We start from the raw sequence: 21,751 nt of genomic DNA on the forward strand, positions 1-21,751 counted from the left end.
TAAGTAACAAAAGGCAACTTGCGCGGTTGGTCGAGCTGATGCAGGAGAGTGAGGACATAGGCAAAGGAATTTCCGTAAAGAGCAGGGGAGGAAGCTCCGCTTCTTTTGTGAAAGATATACAATATTTCTTGTGCATATAATTCCGGCTACGCCATCTACAGTGTTTTTGCGCAGAACCAACATCAAAGTTTACAAAAAACTGCATAATTTATTAATTAACTAATGCTCGGAAACTTGAAATCTTTGTTAAATTAAAGTTTAATTCTTTCACTACACTTGTATGTTAAAGTTTTAAAACAGCTTTTCCTGCAAACCTGTAAAACCTAAAAACCTTGAAGCATCGGGAACGCAACTTCTATTCATAAAATTCACATATATGTACATACACTTCATCTTCCAACTCCATGGGATCCGACGAATCTCGCAATTCCCTCCTTGCTTTAGCCAACTCTACTAATCTATTAGCTTCCACATCATCTTCCTCATCACTAAAGCATATTTCAACTGTGTCCATTTTTTAAATTTTATAATAAAAGCAATTATTTTAAAAATGATGTAAATGAAACATTAAAGAAACAAATGTAAACAAACCAACAGCTGTATAGAATTCCGTCACCATTCACAATAGTACAAATTTTTATCGATCAAGTTACACAATAGCAAAATAAAAGATGATCGACTCGATCGACAAATTTCTATTCTACTGCCAGTCGACACTCGCAATAGGGGCCGGAGCTTCAATTACCTAGAGAGAACCGCGTTACTCTGGCTCAGTTACGGTCTGGATATTGTAGCCGCCTAAACAGCTAAATAACGTATTTCAGAAATTTAAAAAAGAGGTAAATATCTCAAAATAAAACTAATAAATTAAATCTCGGAAAGTTTTTGTTTTAAATAAAATCTCGTTCTTTGAATACACGTGCATGTCAAAATTTATTGATTCCGGACACATTTGGACAAAATCACCTAAAAACATTGGGCAAATAACTAAACCGTACCCTTTTTATGCATTTTCATTGTCTTCTGCGATGATTTTTCAATGAGATAGTTGAAATTTAATAATAGAATATTCGAACAGACATGGTGCGCATGAGAAATAATGGGATGGCAACAATTACGAAATCAACATCAGATTAAAAAAAGTGTATACCCTTGTGGTCAGCGGATTAAGTTAAGTGGCATTATGAACAGTTTTGGCTACTTATCATTTCTCTATTTAATGTTTATATTGAAAAGCAACAATATAGTTGTTATAAGGCCATAAAGACAACAAAACCAAAAAACTATTTAGGGCCGGTTACTCAATGTCTGGACTAATCTGCGGTTAAACATCGTTATCGACGACTTCGACTCCATGCGAATAACAGGGAGCCGGTAACGTCGATAACTATGCTTAACCGGAGGTTAGTGTTAACCAGACATTGAGTAACCGGCCCTTAATGTTTATATTTTTTTTATAAGAGTGTGTAAAAAATTAAACTTTATGCAGTAGATATGCAGTTTTATAGCCCATTAAATCTAAATACGTCGCAGTGAAAACTTCAAGACGCAAAAAATTACGTTGAGCATTTTCTCCCATAAAAAGTATGCTCGACAATTACTTTTATATGGAGGAAAATGCCTAGCATCGTCAGCTAAAAATAATAATTAGAAATCAACGCGAGTTACTAGCGTTTTAGCCTACAGGCTATAAAATTCCATACCTAACATTTTGGTTAAAAATTTGTTGGTGTGATTGTTTAAGTTTGTTTAATTTTTAAAAAAATTTTACGAAGTCTGGAATGTGGATTTATGTGGTGCCGGTTAGGTAATTGGCTGAACTTTAATAAACAAAATTATAAACACTAAATAGACAAAAGAAAAATAACCAAAACCGGTCAAAATGTCACCTAACTTAATCAGCTGACCACAAGTGTACGTACTGAAGCTTGTTGCTCATTCTTTGTGTTTTCTTTTTTCATATATGATTCGAAAAGTTGTTTCTTATTTATTTACAGTTCTTATATATTCCACTTAATATATATCCCATTGTTTAATTGTTTTTAAAATTTACGTTTCAGTGTTTTGAAAGCTACAAATTTTATATTCATTTTAATAAACATACGCTGAAATATGCATCATTAGGCCTAACTGCCAATTAACATTTTAATTAAAGATATGTACATATATATGTATGTGCATTTAAATTTTTATATATGTATGCTACAAAAGCTTTAAATAGCATAGAGCTGGGATATTTCATAAGCACTCCTTTGTTTATATATTTTCCCTTATTTTTAGTTAATGGCTTCATGCTGTCTGACTTATTTTCATATTCTTAGCATTTCCTTGAGAGTGAAATGGACCAAAAAGTGTTCAAACTGAAAGGATCGGAGTAAACACATGAATCTTGTGAAAGCTTGATTGAAGAAAGAAACCCTCCTATTTCAGTTTGTATTACATAACTCGGAAACCCCTTAAATATGAACTTAATATTTAGCCTTTTGTTGTTAATCTGGTAATAACATTTGTCACTGATTTGTTCTGCTCCACCAATATAAAAAGATAAAATACAAATTCTACACATCCAAATATACGAAGTAGTTCGCTAGCCCTCTCTTTGCTTATTCCTCAGAATCCATCTTTCTATGGGCCAGTTTTTCAGTGTACTGCTGTGGTTTTAACTTAGCTTAAACGCTCGCGTTGGCTGGTTTAAACTAAGATTAACCTATCAAATGTTAACCAGCTGTTCAACATACACGCAGTTTACGTGATATAAGTTTAAACTGGCACAAAAAAACTGGCCCTATTACGACGTAATGAAGTACATTCTTTAAACGATGTACATAGACAAAAGTGCCGCATTCAGGAGTACCGATATTTTGTTCTTAACGAGTTCGACAGAATTAGCTGTTGCTTCGTCATCATAGAAATGCGCAATGTATTCTATAGTTCTTGCATTCTTTACATGGTCCTTTTTCTTCATTCTCAGCACACGTTCTCGATGTCGACAATATGAGAGTGCAAAATGTACTGACGAAATGTATGGATCGCGTTTTGAAAATGCTCCATGCTCAATATTTATTGGCAGTATTGCGATCTGGGATCCTGATTTCTAAGTTTCTAAATGTTTTGCGATCCGCATTACGATCCATCAATATTGCATGCTAGACGGTCAATAGATATCGCGATACTTGGTTCACGTCAATAAATATTGATCGTGAGACAGGGCCCAATCACCGCAATCTTGTATGCCATATGTCTTTCGGCATAAACATCAAGATTGACATCGCGACAATTTGGTAGATGTTAAGCCGACAAAGAATACTTTTACAAAAAAGAAAAAATAAATAAGAAAAGGAAAAAGTAGTTGCTTAGTTCTAAACTTGGTTGAACATAGAACGTGAGTATTAGGAACTCAGTCTCCAAAAATAAGAAAAGTTTAATCTAAAAAAATGCATTTATTACTCACACATATGTTACCAATACTTGTCCATTTTTTTTGTGATATATTGTTGCACTCAAAGAATTTCTGTATGTTTACATCTGTAACTAAGTTCGTTTGCTCATATTCATGCACAATTTTGGGTCAAGGGCAAAATTGCTAACATAAAGTGGAACAGCGTTGGCGTCGCAGTCTCTGTCAGTGTATCAGTCGGTGGCGCGCCTGACTAGCGCTAAGCTGAAATGACACTTTTTATTCGGCCGGTTGCAGTCGCTGACGCAATTAGGTGCATCATGGCGATTCTACAGAAACAAATTGATAGAGTAGAAGCAATAAATGCCAGTATTTTGCGCATTCCGAAAAAACTCTCGCAGTTGCTTTAATTTACTCGAAATTAAAAATATGTACATTTGTACGTATGTATGTATGTATTTATAAAAATAAAACGAGCATGCTAATTGGCCGAATTAAATGTATAAACATGTACACACATGCACATACGTACATGTATTTTGATAGGTTTTTTGGAATAGATCCCGTAAAAAATGTATACAGAAATCTTTGAAAAAATAGGACACACATTTTGAAGAAATGTCAAGCGTTTTGTAAACAAAATAGTAGCATAAAATGAACTACAATAAAAATATTAAGATCTTTATTCTTTTAACCGTTCGCATGTTGCTACAATAGGTATTTCCTTGCCTATATATAAATTGCGTATATAGTTTCCAATAATCGATAATATTGTATTTTTGATTGCCATAGCATCAAAGGTTAGATCGTTAACCAGTAGTGATATGATGCGTATTTTTCCTACAAAGCGAAAAAAGAAGATAACGCCACTGGTCAGGCTATTGAACAAAAGCATGCAGCTTCTTTAGCCTCTCCTTCGCTCTTATATTTTAGTTTCTTTAACTCTCACTCTCTTAAATGTTCCAAATTTCCCATTCCCCTTATTACAATGGCACATGGCAATGCTGTTACTGAAAAAGTTGTTGGGGTTTATTTGGTCGGTTGTTGATTTCGCCTGATGTTTCGTACAATGTCGTGGCATTGTCACTATTGGTGACTCTTTCGTGCGCACCCATCATTATTTGGAAATCTTTAACAAGCTGAGGGAAAACTTTTCATTCCACTCATTACCAGAAAAAAATTCTAAAAGCCATTTCCGTAGAGCAAGCGAATAATCGCTCAGCAATTATTTATTATTATTTTTATATCAGGTAAAATCTAATCCGAGCGCAGAATTCCACGAAAGTGGGAAAATCTTTTGACTGTCATTCACTTGGGAGTGGCTAGAAGTGATTCTTTTGCGTACGGTTCAAATTGCGACTGAGAACGTCGGAGAACGTATCCTCTGTGTAGCGACCAAACACCTGTTTCACGTCACGTTAAAACCCCGCCTAATGAAAAATAATAAATTATGCACCTGGAATATCTGGATCATTAATGGGGAAGGTGCCTCTGCCGGGCTGGTTGATGTCTTCGGGAAGACCAAGGCTGACATCACCGCCATCCAAGAAATGCGATGGACGGGGCAAGGCGAAGTATGCGTGGAGCTTTACCACGTCTACTACAGTTGCCACGTTAAGGAGCGCAAATTCGGTATTGGATTGGTGGTGGGAGAGAGACTCCGTTGCCGAGTATTGGTGTTCACCTCGGTGGACGAACGTCTTGCATTTTCGCTTGTTTTGAGTAGATGAAGGCACTGATTTGAGCCTTTTCTTGTTGCCGGAGAAGAAGTGGCCCGCCAAGGGTATATAACATTTCTTGTGCATAAAAGTGAAGACTCCGGGCTGCGTAGATTTCTATTTAAAAAAATCTTTATGTGAAGTCGGCTTTTGGCTGCACCTAGAGTACAACCGCACAACAAGCTTTTCAGGCGTTTTGCGCTTTTCAGGCTTTCAGCAATAGCTGAATAATATAGCTGACAGCCTGAAAAATGCGGAATGCCTGAAAATCTTGTGTGGAGTTGTGCTCTTAGGGACTATAAGCCTTACTAGCTTAGGGCAAAGAACGTAAATCTATAAGAAGAGACAACACGTTATAATTGTAACGAGTGGGAGCATCAGGAGGGTTCTTTCTCTTTTGCCCAAATACGTTTTGTGATTGGATGAAAAGAGAAGGCTATTAGCTGACCCAAAAGCAATTTTCCTTTCGAATATTTTTTATTTCCTGGTCGCAGAAGAGAAGGGTGACACCAGTATGACCGCGGGCTTGTGAAAAATTATAGCAGAGAAGAGACTTAAAATGTATCAATATGTATAACTTTTTTTATTTTAAGTATCAATATGGAATAAAACCAATAATTTTTAAGAAAATCCATTTTCCAAAACAATGTAACATTTATTGATTTCAAAGGTACACGTGTCAGTTGTACCTCGTACTAGTATAATAATAATAAATAATTACATGTATGAGTTCAACTGGGTAATAGTATAATATAAAAATATCTTATACATATATAATCTTTTTTCTAGTTTAATTCTTTTTTTTCTTATAGGACTCAGAATTCAAGCTTTTAAATCATTATTTAAAGCATTCTTTAGCTTGCTTACTCCCCATTGCTTACTTCAACGATATCTATTTTATTATCCAATTTCAAAAGTTGCTATTGTATAAAAATTTTCTTTTAGCCGCTTTTTTTTACAAGTTAGGAAAATTGTTTAAAACTAGTAAAAATGTTGAATTAGCGCTTTCTTTATATGACAATGCATCAATACATGCAAGGCTTTTAAAAATTTCACTGTTAAAATTAAATTCTGTTTTATTTATAAACAAAGTTCAATATAACATAACTGAATATTTTTTTATTTTTAAAATTTGAACTTTACTTAAATGTGCTGTTTATATATACGTCTGTGCGGCACAAGTAATATATACTTCCTTAAAAGGTAAATGATAATCTGGGTTACAAACTTCTATATCAGCTAGGTTAATTAGTATACAGTCTAGGGCCGGTTGTTCAATATCTGATTAGCACTAATCGGAAGTAGAAGCTCCGGTTAAATACAGCGACTGCTTAATCAGCCACATGTTATATGCATAATGTCAAAAACGTCAATAATGATGTTTAACCGGCAATTAGTAATAACCATACAACAACCGGCCTTTAGTTTGACCATAAACGACAATATAAGTATAAAGTTACTTTCAAAATTTTTATATAACTTATACAATCTGTATGATTCACTTTGAAATTCTATGTTCATTCTATTGACGTTATCCAAAATATTTGACAAAAATTAATAATGAATTTTTATTGGTGCGGAATCAAGTTTTTTGGCAATAGCTCGTGCTTGGTTCCCACCGTCATCGAAACAAGATATGAAAAATAATTCCAGCACGCTCTACTGGAACAGTAAAAAATTACCAGTTTGCAACAGCGATAACTAGCAAAACGTTCGACACTGGAAAAATTTTAAGACTTTTAACACCAACGTAGTTTTGAAACTCGGCAAATTCATTCACCCTTTTAGCACTATGTGCGAAGAAATCGTAAACATCTCTAGCAAGTTTTACGACTTTTACGGGAATTTATGACAGTTAGAACAAATATTCAAAAAAAATCATTAGATTAACGCTAAATCGGCCAATCTGGACACTCTGGTGACGACTTTATACCCGTTTTCATAAAATCATCTGCGCACATTGTTTCATTTCGCGAGAATTTCATTACTGAGGCCAATGCTAACAGATCTTTGAAATTAATTTTTTGAACTTTGGGTCAAGTAAAGTTAATGCAGTTAGCAAAAAAGAATGTTCGATGGATGGACTTCAGACTACTACAGAATTCACATTTCTTGAAAATATTTTTACGATTATTTTACAATTAGTCGATTAAAAATCGATTAATTACAAACATAGCTCCGATACAACTAAATCGTAAATTGGAGAAAAATAATCGAATGATAAATCGTTGCCATTACTAATTAAGTGTTTTTATTTGTCCATATGAATGGATTAAATTCCTTAATATTTTTGAAATTGTCTCTTGCTCCTATTGGTTGTCGCTGATTAGGAGATATATTAATTAATCTAGCTTTTTTTAACTGGTTGTGTACATAACATTTCCTCATTATCCTATTTATTTACTATTGATTCCTAACCTAAAAATATCTCGTTTTCAGACTGCAATAAGGAACAATTATTTGAGGAATCAACAAAAGGAGAAAGGAAGGAAGACTTAATTTTTCTAGTATTTGGAATGAAATACATACATACAGTCAAAAGATTTACTTCAGTATGATATTAGAAAGCCAAAAGCTTTTAAACACGTATCACTGAGACCCAAGCAAGTGGCAATTCAACGGAGCAAACATCTAACAATTTATAACGAATATTTGTCCTCGCATTGAATAAAGACATCTTATTCAAAATTTGTGACAAGCGCATGAAAAAGTAACCATACTTACAAACAAATAATATGATAAGAAAAGCAAGCTAAATAAACAGCTTCCAAGCATATCAACCGAACTACACTGCATATTTGACAAAAAAAAAATAGAAACCTAGGAAGTGACCTAGTCTAGTAAAGGCAAGTGATAAGCGAAAGGTCGAATAAAACTAGAAAAAAACGAGAGCAGTCACGAGGACTGAACAAATGTATATCACTAATAGCAGCAACATTGGTATGGCCACGTTGTTGCAACAGAATAAGGCTACTTGCATGAAGACTCTTATCAATGGCGGTGGTAATGGCAGCAGTAACGGCAATCCGGGAAGCAACGTCAACAACACAGGTATAGTTGTTGGTAGTCTCGTAAGTGGTGTTGGGGCCGGAACATCTCAGGTCGGTGGTGCAAGTCTTGCAACTGTCGTTGGCGCCAGTGGGGCGTCAAATATTGGTGGTCTTGGTGCTAGCGGTGTTGGAAGTAACATAGTGTTGTCCACAGGACAGGCCATTGTTCTGACAAATGGTGCAACCGGTGCTAGTAGTATCATAAACTATCAACAGTATCAACAGTTGTTGCAACAACAGCACCAGCACCAGCAGCAACAACAACAGCAACAAATAAACTCAACAAGTTCGGGTCTCAGTACAGTTGCCACAACCACTACAGCATCGGGTGCCCGGGTTTTAATGCCGCACGAAATGGTTACGCTTCCGATTAGTAGTATTGTAACGACGAGCGGTGGTGGCTTAGCACTGATAACCAGCGCCAACACAGGTGGAGGAAGTGGCACGCCGACGCAAGGACATTTCTTGGTGGCAGCAACTGCCAGTCCCGCGGTGCATCCCATCCAAACGACCACGATGGTCTCTACTGGCGGTAGTATTAGTAGCTTCCAGCAACAATTCCAACAGCAAATAGCCGCACAACAAACAACTACGAGCAACAATGTAGTGACATCTGCTCCAACTAGCCGTGCAACAACTACAATTTATACTCAACATCCAACCACTTCAGGCATTGTCTCAACAGTGCCTACAACACGTTATTTTTCGCAATTCAGCAATCAGCAACAACCAACGTCCAGCATAAGTACCGGGACTACAACATCAACAATTGTTGCCACAAAAGCTACTGGCAACCGAACTACTCACGTACTCATAAATCGCTCCAATAACACTATAATCGCTGGTAACACTACACAACGCCTGCAGCATGCTAAAATTTTGAATAAACCACCGACAAATATTGCAGCGACCGCCGTTATCGCTAATAAGTCTCAAATTAATCATAATTCTCATTCTCCTGCCATACAAGCTGTGAAGCTGCAACAACAACCACTGCGCCAAAACATTTCGGCCTTGCAACAAATTAGACAACAAACGCAACAGCAGCAGCAAAAACAACAACAACAACAACAACAAAAGATACAACTAGTTAAGCCCATCGTTCACAGTAGCAATGCGGTGACAGTGACGGCCACGAAAACAACAACAGTAGCCAACATGGCTGCGACTTCACGCAATCTATCGACTGTTACGCAAGTTAACGGTGTTCCCAATTTAGTTCCTAACAGCAACAGCATCACCACCACCAAGAGTGGAACTATGACAACATCCACATCGGCAACTTTATCAGTGAAAACGTTACCAACTGCAGCTGTATTCCCGCAAAAGCAGCAACAGTTGCAGTTGCAGGCCCAACAACAAATGCATCAACAACATAACCAAAACCAAATTCAACAACGTCAATCTCAGCAGCAGGGACAATCTGAGGAACATAAACACGTAATTGCCCACTCTCGTACTATACCCGCCACATCTCTGCCTGCGACAACAGTTGCTGCCACACCCGATGGCACTGCCATCACGGAAGCTGCTGAGCCTGAGGTTGAACCGGAGATTGACATTGTCATCAACAACGTGGTTTGCTCGTTCAGTGTGCGATGCCATTTGAATCTGCGTGATATTGCTCTCAAGGGTCTCAATGTGGAGTATCGTCGCGAGAACGGTATGGTGACAATGAAGCTGCGAAGACCTTATACGACTGCGTCCATCTGGTCATCAGGTCGAATCACCTGCACAGGTGCCACATCTGAAGAACAGGTGCGTTAGAGTATGATTGAATATGTATGTATATATATTTTTAACTGACGTCAATTCGTCGGAATATTTTTTTATGTATGTTACCGCATAACTTTGGACCACGTGAACCGATTTCGAAAATCTTTTATCGGAAAGGTGCTCAGTAGATAATATCAGGAGCTAAAAAGCCCTTCCGAAAGGCCTTCCACTCTATATTCTTTTCTCCTTTCTTTTTTGTATGGAGTGGCACAAATTAAAGGGCTTCTTCTTTCGCTACCCATGGAAGGCCTTCCAGAAGAGCTTTTAAAGGACGTACTTCAGAAGGCCGTTTGGAGGAGTTCTTTTAAAGTTGCTTCTTTAATTTATAAAAATCATGCATCTTTGAAATATTTCTTCGATGTTTTGCAAACCCGCCCATCGAACAGTTGCAAAACCGCCTAAATCGCCGTTTTGGCAAAAATTAAATTTGGTAACCCAGATCTCCAGGCATCGAAATTTATGGCAAAAATTTGTAAAATAATAGCTAAAGAAAATACTGCCTATCAAGGCAATGCCTTCAAAGAAAAACCGTTTTTTCGCTCCTGTAAAATTTGAGTGCCGTACGAAAAGGGGTTTTGCAATTGGTCGACGGGCGGTTTTGCAATGTTTATTGAAATTCATTTGTAATGCTAAAAAATATAAATTTATGCATTCGCGATAAGCCCTTATAGAAGGCATGCAAGGAAGCACGTTTTTCAACTCTTCTTGGGCAGGCCTCTTAGAATGACTTTACTTAAGAATACCTATCTAAATTATCTTCTGGGTGGTCCCATACTAATTTGGCTTAGAACCGATAATTGGATCATGAAGAAATTAACGGTAATCCTAAATTTTTATTTTTGAAAACAACATACTAATATAATTGGATACTTCATCTACACTCATGAATTCATTTTACATTTACTTTTAGGCGAAAATTGCAGCACGCCGTTATGCACGCGTCCTTGAAAAACTTGGGTTCCGTGCCCGTTTTCACAATTTCCGAGTAGTGAACGTACTGGGCACATGCAGCATGCCGTGGGCCATTAAAATTTTAAACTTCTCTGAAAGGTACAAGAAAGAGGCGAGTTACGAGCCCGAATTGCATCCAGGTGTTACATATAAATTGCGCTTTCCAAAGGCTACTTTGAAAATTTTCTCCACCGGCAGTATTACTGTGACGGGTGAGAATCTTGAAATTTGTCGGTTTGCTTTTATTATTAAATAATGGAACTTGAATTTTTTATATAAATATTCCAGCTGCTAGTGTTGCTAATGTGCAGGCTGCTATTGAACATATCTTCCCACTGGTCTACGAGTTTCGCAAAAAACGCTCACCCGAAGAGTTGGAACAGTTGCGTATTAAGCAACAACAGGCGGCTTTGGTTGACACTACTGAATTGGAGGAGGTGCTAGATAGCGATATTGTCGTTGAAACTACCCAAAGTGTGCCAACATTACAGCGCAGGCGTTCATGCAATAACGTAATCAATAATTTTAAGCAAAAGCGTAGAAGACTGGGCAGTGATGCCGAAGATGGAACGTTAGCAGCTGCTGAAGAAGTTGACGATCCTGAGGCAAAAGAAACCGATGATAATATTGTTATGTACGATCCGGACGATTTAATTGAAGGACCTGATGATGAGGAAGTATAAATGCGATATGCGATGTGTTTCTCTCGTTGGTAGAGGGGAGTGTTAAAAAGCATTCATGCTGTTTGATTATGTATTATGGTTTCAACAAAATTTCTATACATAATGTAATGTTTTATCTACGAGAAGAAAATGACTTTACTACAAATAGTAATAATGAAACGAAATACGAATAACAACAAAATAAAAACATAGAATACTTATATTGTAGAATGAATGATACGAATTGCATAAAAATGCAAGCGAATTGATCAGCGAATTCATTCAGTTTGACGCCTTACAAATTGCATATTAGAAGAAAAACTTGAACACATCAGAAACCAAATCAAATCAAATCTAATCAAACAAATGCAGTTTATCGTTAAAAATACAACACATTAAAAACTGGACGATAATGATATGTGTGAGTGAATACATACACTCAAATGTGCGCATATATTTCAAGAACTCCAGTACAATCAAACACATCATACATATGGGATTTTTTCGTTTCACCATGATTGGCATTTAAGCGATTCGAGATTCATGCCAAGATGCAAGCAATGAAAATATTAAATGTCTAATTTTGAGGAGTCTGCGAACTGCAAACTGCGATCTACTATGGGAATTGTGAGCCAAATAACTACAACTATTTTTAAGGTAAGCCCTTACAATATGTATACTGAATACATATGTATATCGTCGTTTAAAGTATAAAACCGTATATCGTCATTCTGCAAAACCTCGTAACTGACATTGGCTGCCAAAAATTGAATTTGCTCACACAAGCTCTTGGCTCAATTTTATCCATTCGTCCTGAAATATACTAGAGGTGCTATTGCTTTATAAAAAAGAGAACCATTTTGAAATATGAGTGTTTTTACTCTCTAGAAAATAATTTATGGAACCTCACATACGCGGATTTGCATATGAACGTTTGTATGCTTGTTTCTAGAGCAGTGATGGGCAGCGCAGGCAGAACTTTTTGCAAAACTTTGCACATGCTTATGGAGTTCTGCCAACGGTGCCCATGGCTGTTCTATAGAGCATAGGTAATATGTAGAGATCGCAAGGTAGACGCTTTTACAGATGCAAAGTGAATATTGAGTTTTTTTTTTCTTTTTTGAAGCAGACAGTTTTTTTTTTTGCTATTTATCTTTTATACATTTCTAAGTTTGACAATTAACGAATAAATTCCAAGGGCTCCGAAAGAAGCCCAAAGGTCCGAAAATTTTAAAAACGATTCAGCAAGTTTCCAAAACATAAGTATGAAAGATTTCGTAAAGTGCCAGGAAAATCCCGAAAAATTACAAAAAAGCGAAAAACCCTAGCAAGATGCCGAGAAATTCTCGAAAGGTCATAAAAAACTCAGATGAGGAAAAAAATCCGAAAACTAAAGTAGCGCGAAGTCCGAAAAAAACTCGATATTCATGTTCACGAAGCACACACATCATTTTAGAAACCGATTATTTTTTGCTAAAAAAAAAATTGAGCAAACTTAAAAAAAGCAAGAATTATCGGTATATCTTGCTCAAAATAATAAAAGTGAAGATATCATATATAACAAACAGAGAGAGCTTTTTGAAAAAAAGCGTCACGAAGATTTGTCGGTACGTCTTTTGTATTTGAAAAACTAAAAATAACTTTGATTTAACATTTTCAAAAATTGAATCCGCCTTAACGCATTCATGTACATACATGTGTACATTTATTAGATCGTGTCAAATTTCAGTCCTCTATCTAAATTTTTGTTTAATAAAAAAATGGTTTTACGTTACTTTTTAAATAAATATTCAAATACATAAATATATATATATAATATAAAAGCCCATTAATTTAGTGTAATATTTGCAAGTTTAAAGCACCTAGGACTTACCGTTGATTTTTTACCTTCTTTCACAGGTATTTTTAGCTTCCAGTGCTTAGTTACAACGTTATTTGCTACAATGTCAATCTATAACATCAGATTATGCAAAATTGCGGCGAAACATTTAAATTAAATGGATCACTCCAAGAATGCAGCAAATACCAATACTAAAAAAAAAACACTAAATAACAACTGTGTTACAACAATTCAAGCAGAAATATACAATTTTATGTATAATTATGATATGATATGATAATTAGCAATACTGGCATACATAATCGTATGAAAAAAATAATTTTGGGAGTAAATTTTTTAGTTTTAAGATTTCTCAAATAAGTTTTTTGTTTTGATGAAAAAGGCTTTCCCGCTCTTCACTTAATTTAAATATTGTAAGAATTATTGCTCTGTTCATATCCGATATGCATACATACATACATACAAATATTGCGTTCATAAGAGAAACAAAAAACCACCGCAACAAACATACATGTACTATATATACACATTTTCATACCTACACGTATAATTGACTTACATATTCACTTTAAAGAATTTTAAATTCTATCATAATTTATTAATGAATCAAATCACTTTATTTACTAAAACGTTTAGCATGAAGTCATTTGGATTTCAATTACATGTTAACGCTATAATGTCTATGCTTACATATGTATGTATAAAACATAGAAAAGAAAGCTTCTGTATAGAAATTTCGATTTATTTATTTAAATAAATGGACATTATAAATGCAAATATATTATTTATTGAATCGATTTGAGTTATACTTAATTATATTAATTAATTCAATTATTTTGAATCATCAATCAATTAATGAATGAAGAAATGCTTGGACCTACATGCATACATACATACACACACATACTTATATTTAATTTAGTAATATAATTTAAATAATGTAACAATCATTATTACTTTCATACTTAGAAAGGCAATCAAAGAGGACAGTCAAATCTGTTATGCTAACAGCCAATAGCCAATAGCCAAACTGGCATAACTAACAACTAAAAACTATTTAAATAAGATATGTAATTTATATATAAAAAAAAAAAATAAACAAACAAGCGAGCAAAAGAAAATGCAATCATGTACTTTGCAAAAGAAGACGGAATTTAAAGTACTAATTTATATACATACATATATAGAATACGAGTATATCTTCACTTATCTGGTCACACTTAAACCAATTACCTACAAACTAAAAGCAAATACGATACGCAAACAAACAAAAAAATATAGACTAAAAAATGGTAGCATACACACAAACAAACAAACATACATTGTATTTGTTATACATATTGTATTATGAACATATAATCACTAAAACAATTTAAAGGTTTAAAATTAAAAAAAAAAAAAAATACGTAACTAACTCTTTAGCAGCAACGAGCTGTATGCAAGTAAGAAGTCGCTAACACTCAAGGCATTATATGAGAATCTTAAAACATGTGTTTGCCATTGGGTTTCTTACTGAAAGAATGCGTAGACTAAAAGCCAAAATTTAACAGCAAACAAATTTTAAATAGACTATGGTAATTGCACGGTCGTCGACGAAAGAAGGGTGCGTACGTCAAAGCGACGCTGCCTCAGTTATTTCAACATTATATTTCCTTGGCTGACGCTGATGATTTGCACGTCGCTGTAGTGTAATTCCGATCAGCATCTTCGTTTACCATGTTAAACTACCTTGATGTTATTGATAGCGGACGAGATCATAATTTCCGCTCGTAATATTCGACCAGGAAAGAAATTTTAATTGGCAAGTATTGCTTTTTCTGTGGTACAGTTTAACAAAATTAATTAAATTTTGCTTTTTTTAATGAAGCTAGTTCCCTTACATTGGCGTGCTGTATAACAACAAAAAGTCGCGGCTTGTAGAAACACAAAAGTGTATATATATTTTTAATGGCCAGTAAATCGTGCTGTTAAATGTAGTCGCCTACTCCATATTTGCCTAGCCAAATACCTAAATATGTCTATACGTAAAACAATTCTTTCTCTTTGAAAAGCAAGCAATAATCGCATGAATAAAATTGCTGGTAAGAAGCCACTGGAAGCGAGGGAGTAGTTGTGAGAGCTTCGGTGGAGATGCACTTGTTTGCTAATGCCTTGTATCAAATCAAATATTTTTGCACTATTTGCTAATACAATTTTAGGAATTATACGTTTTGTTCCTCTTCATATATGTATATGTAAGTCTTTATGTATTTAGAAGTTTTCAGCTTATAAACAATTTTAATGAAATAATTAGTTAATTGAATAATTAAAAAAAAAAAATCGTATTAGCTAAAAAAAGCAATCATTCGTTAATTTAATTTTAAAATGTGTTTGCATACATACGTACATAGACATGTATGTACATGAGTCGATATACATACGTACATACTTGTACATTTGTATGTATGCGCGTTTGCAGTTTTTTTTATTTTTAAATGCATTGCTACCGAAAAAATATCATATTTAACTTAAAGTGCATTATTCTTTGAAGTTACTTTGATAATTATATACTTACTAATTTTTAATATTTTTTGCAAATGTTACATTACATTAGTTCCACGTAAGACCATTTTAAGTGTTGGTAATTAAACTATAAAAATTAAAGCAAACAAAATACATACCTACATATTATACATAAATATGTATAACAACACATAAAAAATACACAAATACAATCACACATGTACACAATTGCATATGCATATGTATATTTACATACTAACAACTTATACATATGAGAATGACACATACTACATATAAAAATACATAAATACATACATATACTAAAAATACATATGAAAACTAAACAAATTTAGTTGTAAAGAAAAAAATTAATACAAAAAAAAAAAAAATTTCACCAACAGAAAACCAAAATCTTGAGTGAAGACATACATAGAATGAAAGAATTACTCGAATCATAAAGAAATTAAATTATTAATTTGTATGTATGTACATGCATATCGTCACCTGAAATGAGAAATTACGTAACAAACATCGTCACTGTAATAGTTAAAGTCGTGACTAATAACTTTTTTTTTTATAAAACGATGTAGGGATTTCTAATTCGATGAATTCCATCATATCAATCAAAAAGTTAATTTTGAATTTACTATAAGTTACGACTTTTTGCATTTCAGTGACGGTGTTTGTTATGTCTTTTTGCATTTCCGGTGACAATATGTACATATGTACATACGCATACATCTATTTAAAAACGTATAAAACAAGAGAACAACAAAGTGAAGTGCAAGAGCGAAAACTGTAAAAAATTGCAGCAATAAAAAATATGCAAAATTGTTAAAAATCAATGCAACTGTTTGGCAAGCATCATGAAATGTAAATATAAAAAAAATATGTGCTATCCTAAAGAAATAATAATGTGCAAAGTCTACCGTTTGTAAAATAAATACTCGCGAGCATTGTACAAATTTATCAATACATATCGAGCCCTAACCGCCAAAATAACGTAAGCGACATTTTTTTAAAAATTTTCATTTTGATGCAGAAATATTCCTAGAGCATCTAGATGCATTTCTGCATCAAAAATAAAATTTTGAAAAAAATGTCGCTTACGTTATTTTGGCGGTTAGGGCTCGATATGTATGTGAAAGCTTGTTTGATAACAAAAGAGAGTTTTGCTGAATTCTTGGAGCAAGTTTTCGTGTCAACCTTTGTAGCGTTTCCAGGGCTTATATTCCATACACTCTATCTGCGATTGTCACAAAAACTATATTGTGATGTTAGAACCCATTTGGGACTTACCTATCTTCACTGATTTTAATTCTGGCTTTGCATTAATAACACCGATGACAGTTATGTCAGTCTTAGGTGGATTTTTGTATCAGAATCTCATTTTTGTGAAAAGTGCAGAGGGTATCGAATATAAGCCCTCGGTTTGCTTCTAGACAAACAGCTTACGGGTTTGTGCCATCTTCAATAAAATTTTTTCATAGTTATTACAAATTATGACAAAACAGTGTTCGAAAACTCAAAAAAATTGGCAGCAAACAAAAAAGTGAGAATTGAAGTGAAAGTTCGGCTTGGAAGAAAATTCTTCACGAAAACTTATAACCACCTAAAAGCATATGTTTGAATGTTTTGTTAATAAACTAAATTGAGTCTCGTAAAATTTTGCCTTTTAGAGCAGTTTGTACTAATTTATATTTGAGGAATGTTTCTGGCAAATATTGAACGGCCGGTTTCTTTTTTACCTCGCTTTTATTAGCTTGGGCTGTAACTATGTAATATTGATGCGCCTAAAAGGATGCGGCGATTTCCATTAGTTTCATACCTGATGACAGTACCAATCGAAATTATAAAAGCGAGTTTTTAGTTTTTTGAACTATATTTATTATTCCTTTCATCACTGCAATTTAAATTTCTATGAATTTCTGGAAAATATTCTGGATTTTTTTTTTGATTTTCATTTTGTGTTTAAGAGAGCACTTTTAAATATTCGCTTTGATTTTATTGCCGGTTGGTCACGGCTAATTTTATTGTCGAACGGAACTGTTGTAATGCATCAGCTGGGTGTCAATAATTAGCCGAGCAGCCGAGATCACCTGATTTCCGAGGTCTATTTTCATTCGTTATTCTAAAAATTTTGCACCTCAACATTTTTATTCAATTATGAAATTCTTTTATTTCTGCTAGCCGCCGTAGTCGATATACTAAAAACAAAAAAAAATAGAAAATCAACCTTATAATCATGTACAATGCGCGCGAGTTTTCATTTTTGCGTTCGAAAATTTTGTATTCGAAAATGCGTAAAGGCAGCTTATTTCAATTTTTTTCTTATTCCTTGGAAATGATAAGCACCAAAATATCAAAATTTTGTATAACTTTAGTTTTAGAAAAATTTAATGCAGATAGCTTAATGATAATTTTGAATGCTGCTCCACATATTTTTTACAAGTGTTTAGACGAGTTGAAGGAACGAGGGAAGCAACAAGAAATTTTAGCATTCACTTATTTAAAACAAAAAAAAAAAAAACGAAAATCTGGCAAGGCTAACCGCCAACACAGTTTCTCATATAACAGCTTGTCTAGATTAACTGCATGCGGCTTCTTTTGTTGCGTTAAAAGCTTTCTTCAGACTTCAACTCGCTTGGTTTCAACACTTAATTGAGGAAAAAGATGAGAAATTTGCCGAGTGATTTGTGTACTTTGCTATTCCTCACTCAAAAAACAAACACCCGACTGTCAGTAAATGCTTTTCGCTAGAAAACAACATAAATACAGAGTTAATTAACTGTATTGCATAATCAAATAACGATTATTAAGGAATGAAATAACTGCCTTAAAATGTAAACATATAAAATATAATAAAATATAGGAGTACATACATACATGCATTTGAATGTATCTATGAACAAAAAAATTATAGATTTCGAAAAAAAAAACACAACAAAAAAGGAAGTTGAAAAATTAAAATTTAGGAGTTTTTGACTTTTTCAATGCTAAATATAAGTTTAATGTGAAAAAAAAACTTATTTTGCAAGAAAAAATAATTATTTTTTACTTTATTACAAACGTTATTAATTTTCTGTTGTCTTACAAATCTAGCTTTATTTATTTAAATTCGTTTGTTAAATTAAATGTTTTTTTCTTTGACAGAAACAAAACTCTAGTAATTATTAAAAAAAAAGAAAAATAGTAATAACTGAAAAGGGAATACATTAAATATTTGTAATCAAATAGTTTTGCTTTTCTTTTTTGCCGTAAAGACTGCGTTATACCAACCAATAATGAAAGAAACAAACAATTATTTTTTAACAAAAATAAGAAAAAAAACAAAGCGAAAATGCAAAATACAATACTAAAAATATTAAATAATTTAAGTAAATGTGTATATTGAATGAATAAATAATTAAAATTAATTTAATGATGATATAAATTTAAGGGGAGGAGAACAAAAGCGAAAGTGAAAATGAAGAAACTAGTTGATAAGCCAAATTACAAAAAAATCTAAAGTTTTAGCAATAAAGGAAAAGCCTTAACATTTGAGTATATTAAAATAAAAAAATAAAAATAAAATGAAAATACAAAACATATAAATATAAATACCGTAAAAAAATGTACACACACTCATTCAAAAGTTTTGGGGGGCATATGGAAAGCAAGGAGCCAGTGGTAAAGATATTACAAAATAAAAATTTGAATACATGGAATGTAAAAAAAAAAATTAGAGAGCGAAAAGAAAAATCATCAATAAAATCAATCAAAATTATAACACCGCATTTGTAATTGCGTTGGCAATAAACTACAAAAAAAAAAAAAAATGTAGTATAGGTAGTGAAACGTGAGCAAAATGCAAGGGTAATTTAACCTAAATTAAAAGCTAAAAGCCATATTTCAAAACACAAATTTTGTTCTCAAAAAATATATTTGCAGGGCAGGTTAATTTTTTGAGCTAACTGAAAAAGCGGCCTTATGTAAGTCAGAGGATAAACTAGGCATAATCTGTGTTTCATTAAGCTTTCATTTTTCAATCACAGATTTCTTTTTGGAGTAGATTAATATTAATTTTTTTGTGGTTTTAATTATTTTTATGTTATCTTTGTTGGTATTAGTGGCTTCTTCCGATAGGCTGAGAAGTTGTTGAGTTTGGAATTAATTTTTGTCATCCCTTGTCAAATGCTGTGCCGTAATTTTTTCAATTTAAATAAATACATGTACTTAAGTATGTATATTGTTCTCTTAATCGAAAAAACGATCCCAAGTAACTTCAAAATTTATCTTCATACTAGTGTTGGGCTGTATCGATACCAAAAGTACTCAGATCTCGATTCTCAAAAGAATCGACAGTGCTTCATTTTTAAAAGTAGCGAATAAAACTCGATTCGAATCGATTGAAATAAAATGAGCGGGTTTTTCCCCTATTTATTAGTTTGATCCGTCAAATTTCCTCTTTTTTTTATCAATTGGCATATGTCCAAAGCATTGAAATGTTACCAACATGTAAATACCCAATCAGCAGAGCAACGTAAATTTTGCCGACAGTGCGGTTTCGTACAATTTCCGTATCCGGAATGAACAGAAAACGACTAAAATTCGTCGCTCGAATAAAGAAACAGTGTAAATGCCACATACACTATTATTCGATAATTGCACCATTGGATAGACAATCCTTTAATCTATTAGAAAAATCTTTAGTTTTCTTAAATATCTCTTTGGCTCACTAATTTATTCCCGAAAAACGAAATTGTATTTGTATCGTTTGTAATGGTTTATAAAAACTTCCATTGCGTTTTTCTCAAAACTATACATTTCATGTTACACTATTTCATTATTCCAGCGACGAATTATCATTTATTTTCGCATCCGGAAAACGTTCGAAAAACGTTCTTTGAAAGCAATAATTGTATTTGATTTATTCGAACTGAACATTTGATAAAATGTATACGTAGTCGGCAGTGGGTGAGGGGGCAGACGCGCCTGCCACTATTTCTTTGCTTTCAGAAGGTGCTAGGTTCGAATGCCGTCAGACGCTCCCTTAATTTATTTTTTCGAACCGTGAAAAAGCATCTGTGAAGTGCAGAAGGAAAGCGTATTGAACGAAAAATTCAATCAGAAGAATTTCAGAAAAACAGCCGAAAACGTTTCAAAACAATTTTCGGTACTAGTCTGTACGTTTCTGCCGCACAATTTAGTGTGAAAAAGGATCGTCAAAGTATTCGAAAATAGAATCGGTAAACGGACAAAGATCTGCCTTTCATCCCCTTTTTGCTGGCTGGGTATTTAAAGAACGTACTCAGTGCTGTCAAAAATACCCGATCCTGAAGAGGATATCAAAGAACTCGATCGTCAAAAGTACTCGATACTTCCCAACACTATTTGGTACAATTGCTGGAGTACAAGGAAAAGTACTTATGAACTTCAAATATAGAAGCGCTTAAAAGAAATTCGCAAATTCAAAACTTTAATGTCTTATCAAGGTTTTAGTAATTCTATAAAGAAACAAAAATGTGAAATAATACATACACATGCCGGCATACATATGTGTCCAAGTAACGAGATGTAATTACTTAAGGCCTCATGCATAAAAAGTGAGCTTAAGCTCCGGCTTGATTTCCAGTACAAATTCTTGAACTTGAGCGCTCACTCGATCAGTGAAAAAACTTAATCTGAGCTTAAGCTCACTTTTTATGCACTTTTTATCTCTGGAAATTGGTTGATTTATGGATCGGCTACGGATGCCAACCGAACTTCAGTTGGGTTGCCAGTGGCTAAAATGGTATTAGAGATGGCAACTGAGTTGCAAACTGCATTTTTATGGTTGCTGCGGAAATTTCGATTTGTTTCTTCATCTTATTTAC

General features: G+C 33.8%; 1 protein-coding gene across 4 annotated transcripts in view; it reads left to right on the top strand.

Moving 5' to 3' along the window:
* Nucleotides 1–21,751, top strand: part of LOC108358952 (putative uncharacterized protein DDB_G0282129) — a 48,633-nt gene that overhangs the window by 20,961 nt on the left and 5,921 nt on the right. For 3 of the 4 annotated variants that reach the window (XM_017610503.1, XM_017610502.1, XM_017610501.1), the window contains exons 2-5: nt 7,555–9,923; nt 10,852–11,104; nt 11,181–12,211; nt 13,454–14,833. In XM_017610503.1, coding sequence (XP_017465992.1) covers nt 8,028–9,923; nt 10,852–11,104; nt 11,181–11,575 — 2,544 coding nt within the window. In that variant the 5' untranslated portion in view covers nt 7,555–8,027 and the 3' untranslated portion in view covers nt 11,576–12,211; nt 13,454–14,833. Of the gene's footprint in view, nt 1–7,554; nt 9,924–10,851; nt 11,105–11,180; nt 12,212–13,453; nt 14,834–17,759; nt 17,766–21,751 lie in introns of those variants that run through there. The other variant, XM_017610500.1, reaches the window with a different exon arrangement.

The sequence above is a fragment of the Rhagoletis zephyria genome, unplaced genomic scaffold (genome assembly GCF_001687245.7).
Source record: "Rhagoletis zephyria isolate East Lansing unplaced genomic scaffold, Rhagoletis_zephyria_1.1 Rzeph_scaffold_00317, whole genome shotgun sequence".
In the NCBI taxonomy this organism is placed as follows: Eukaryota; Metazoa; Arthropoda; class Insecta; order Diptera; family Tephritidae; genus Rhagoletis; species Rhagoletis zephyria.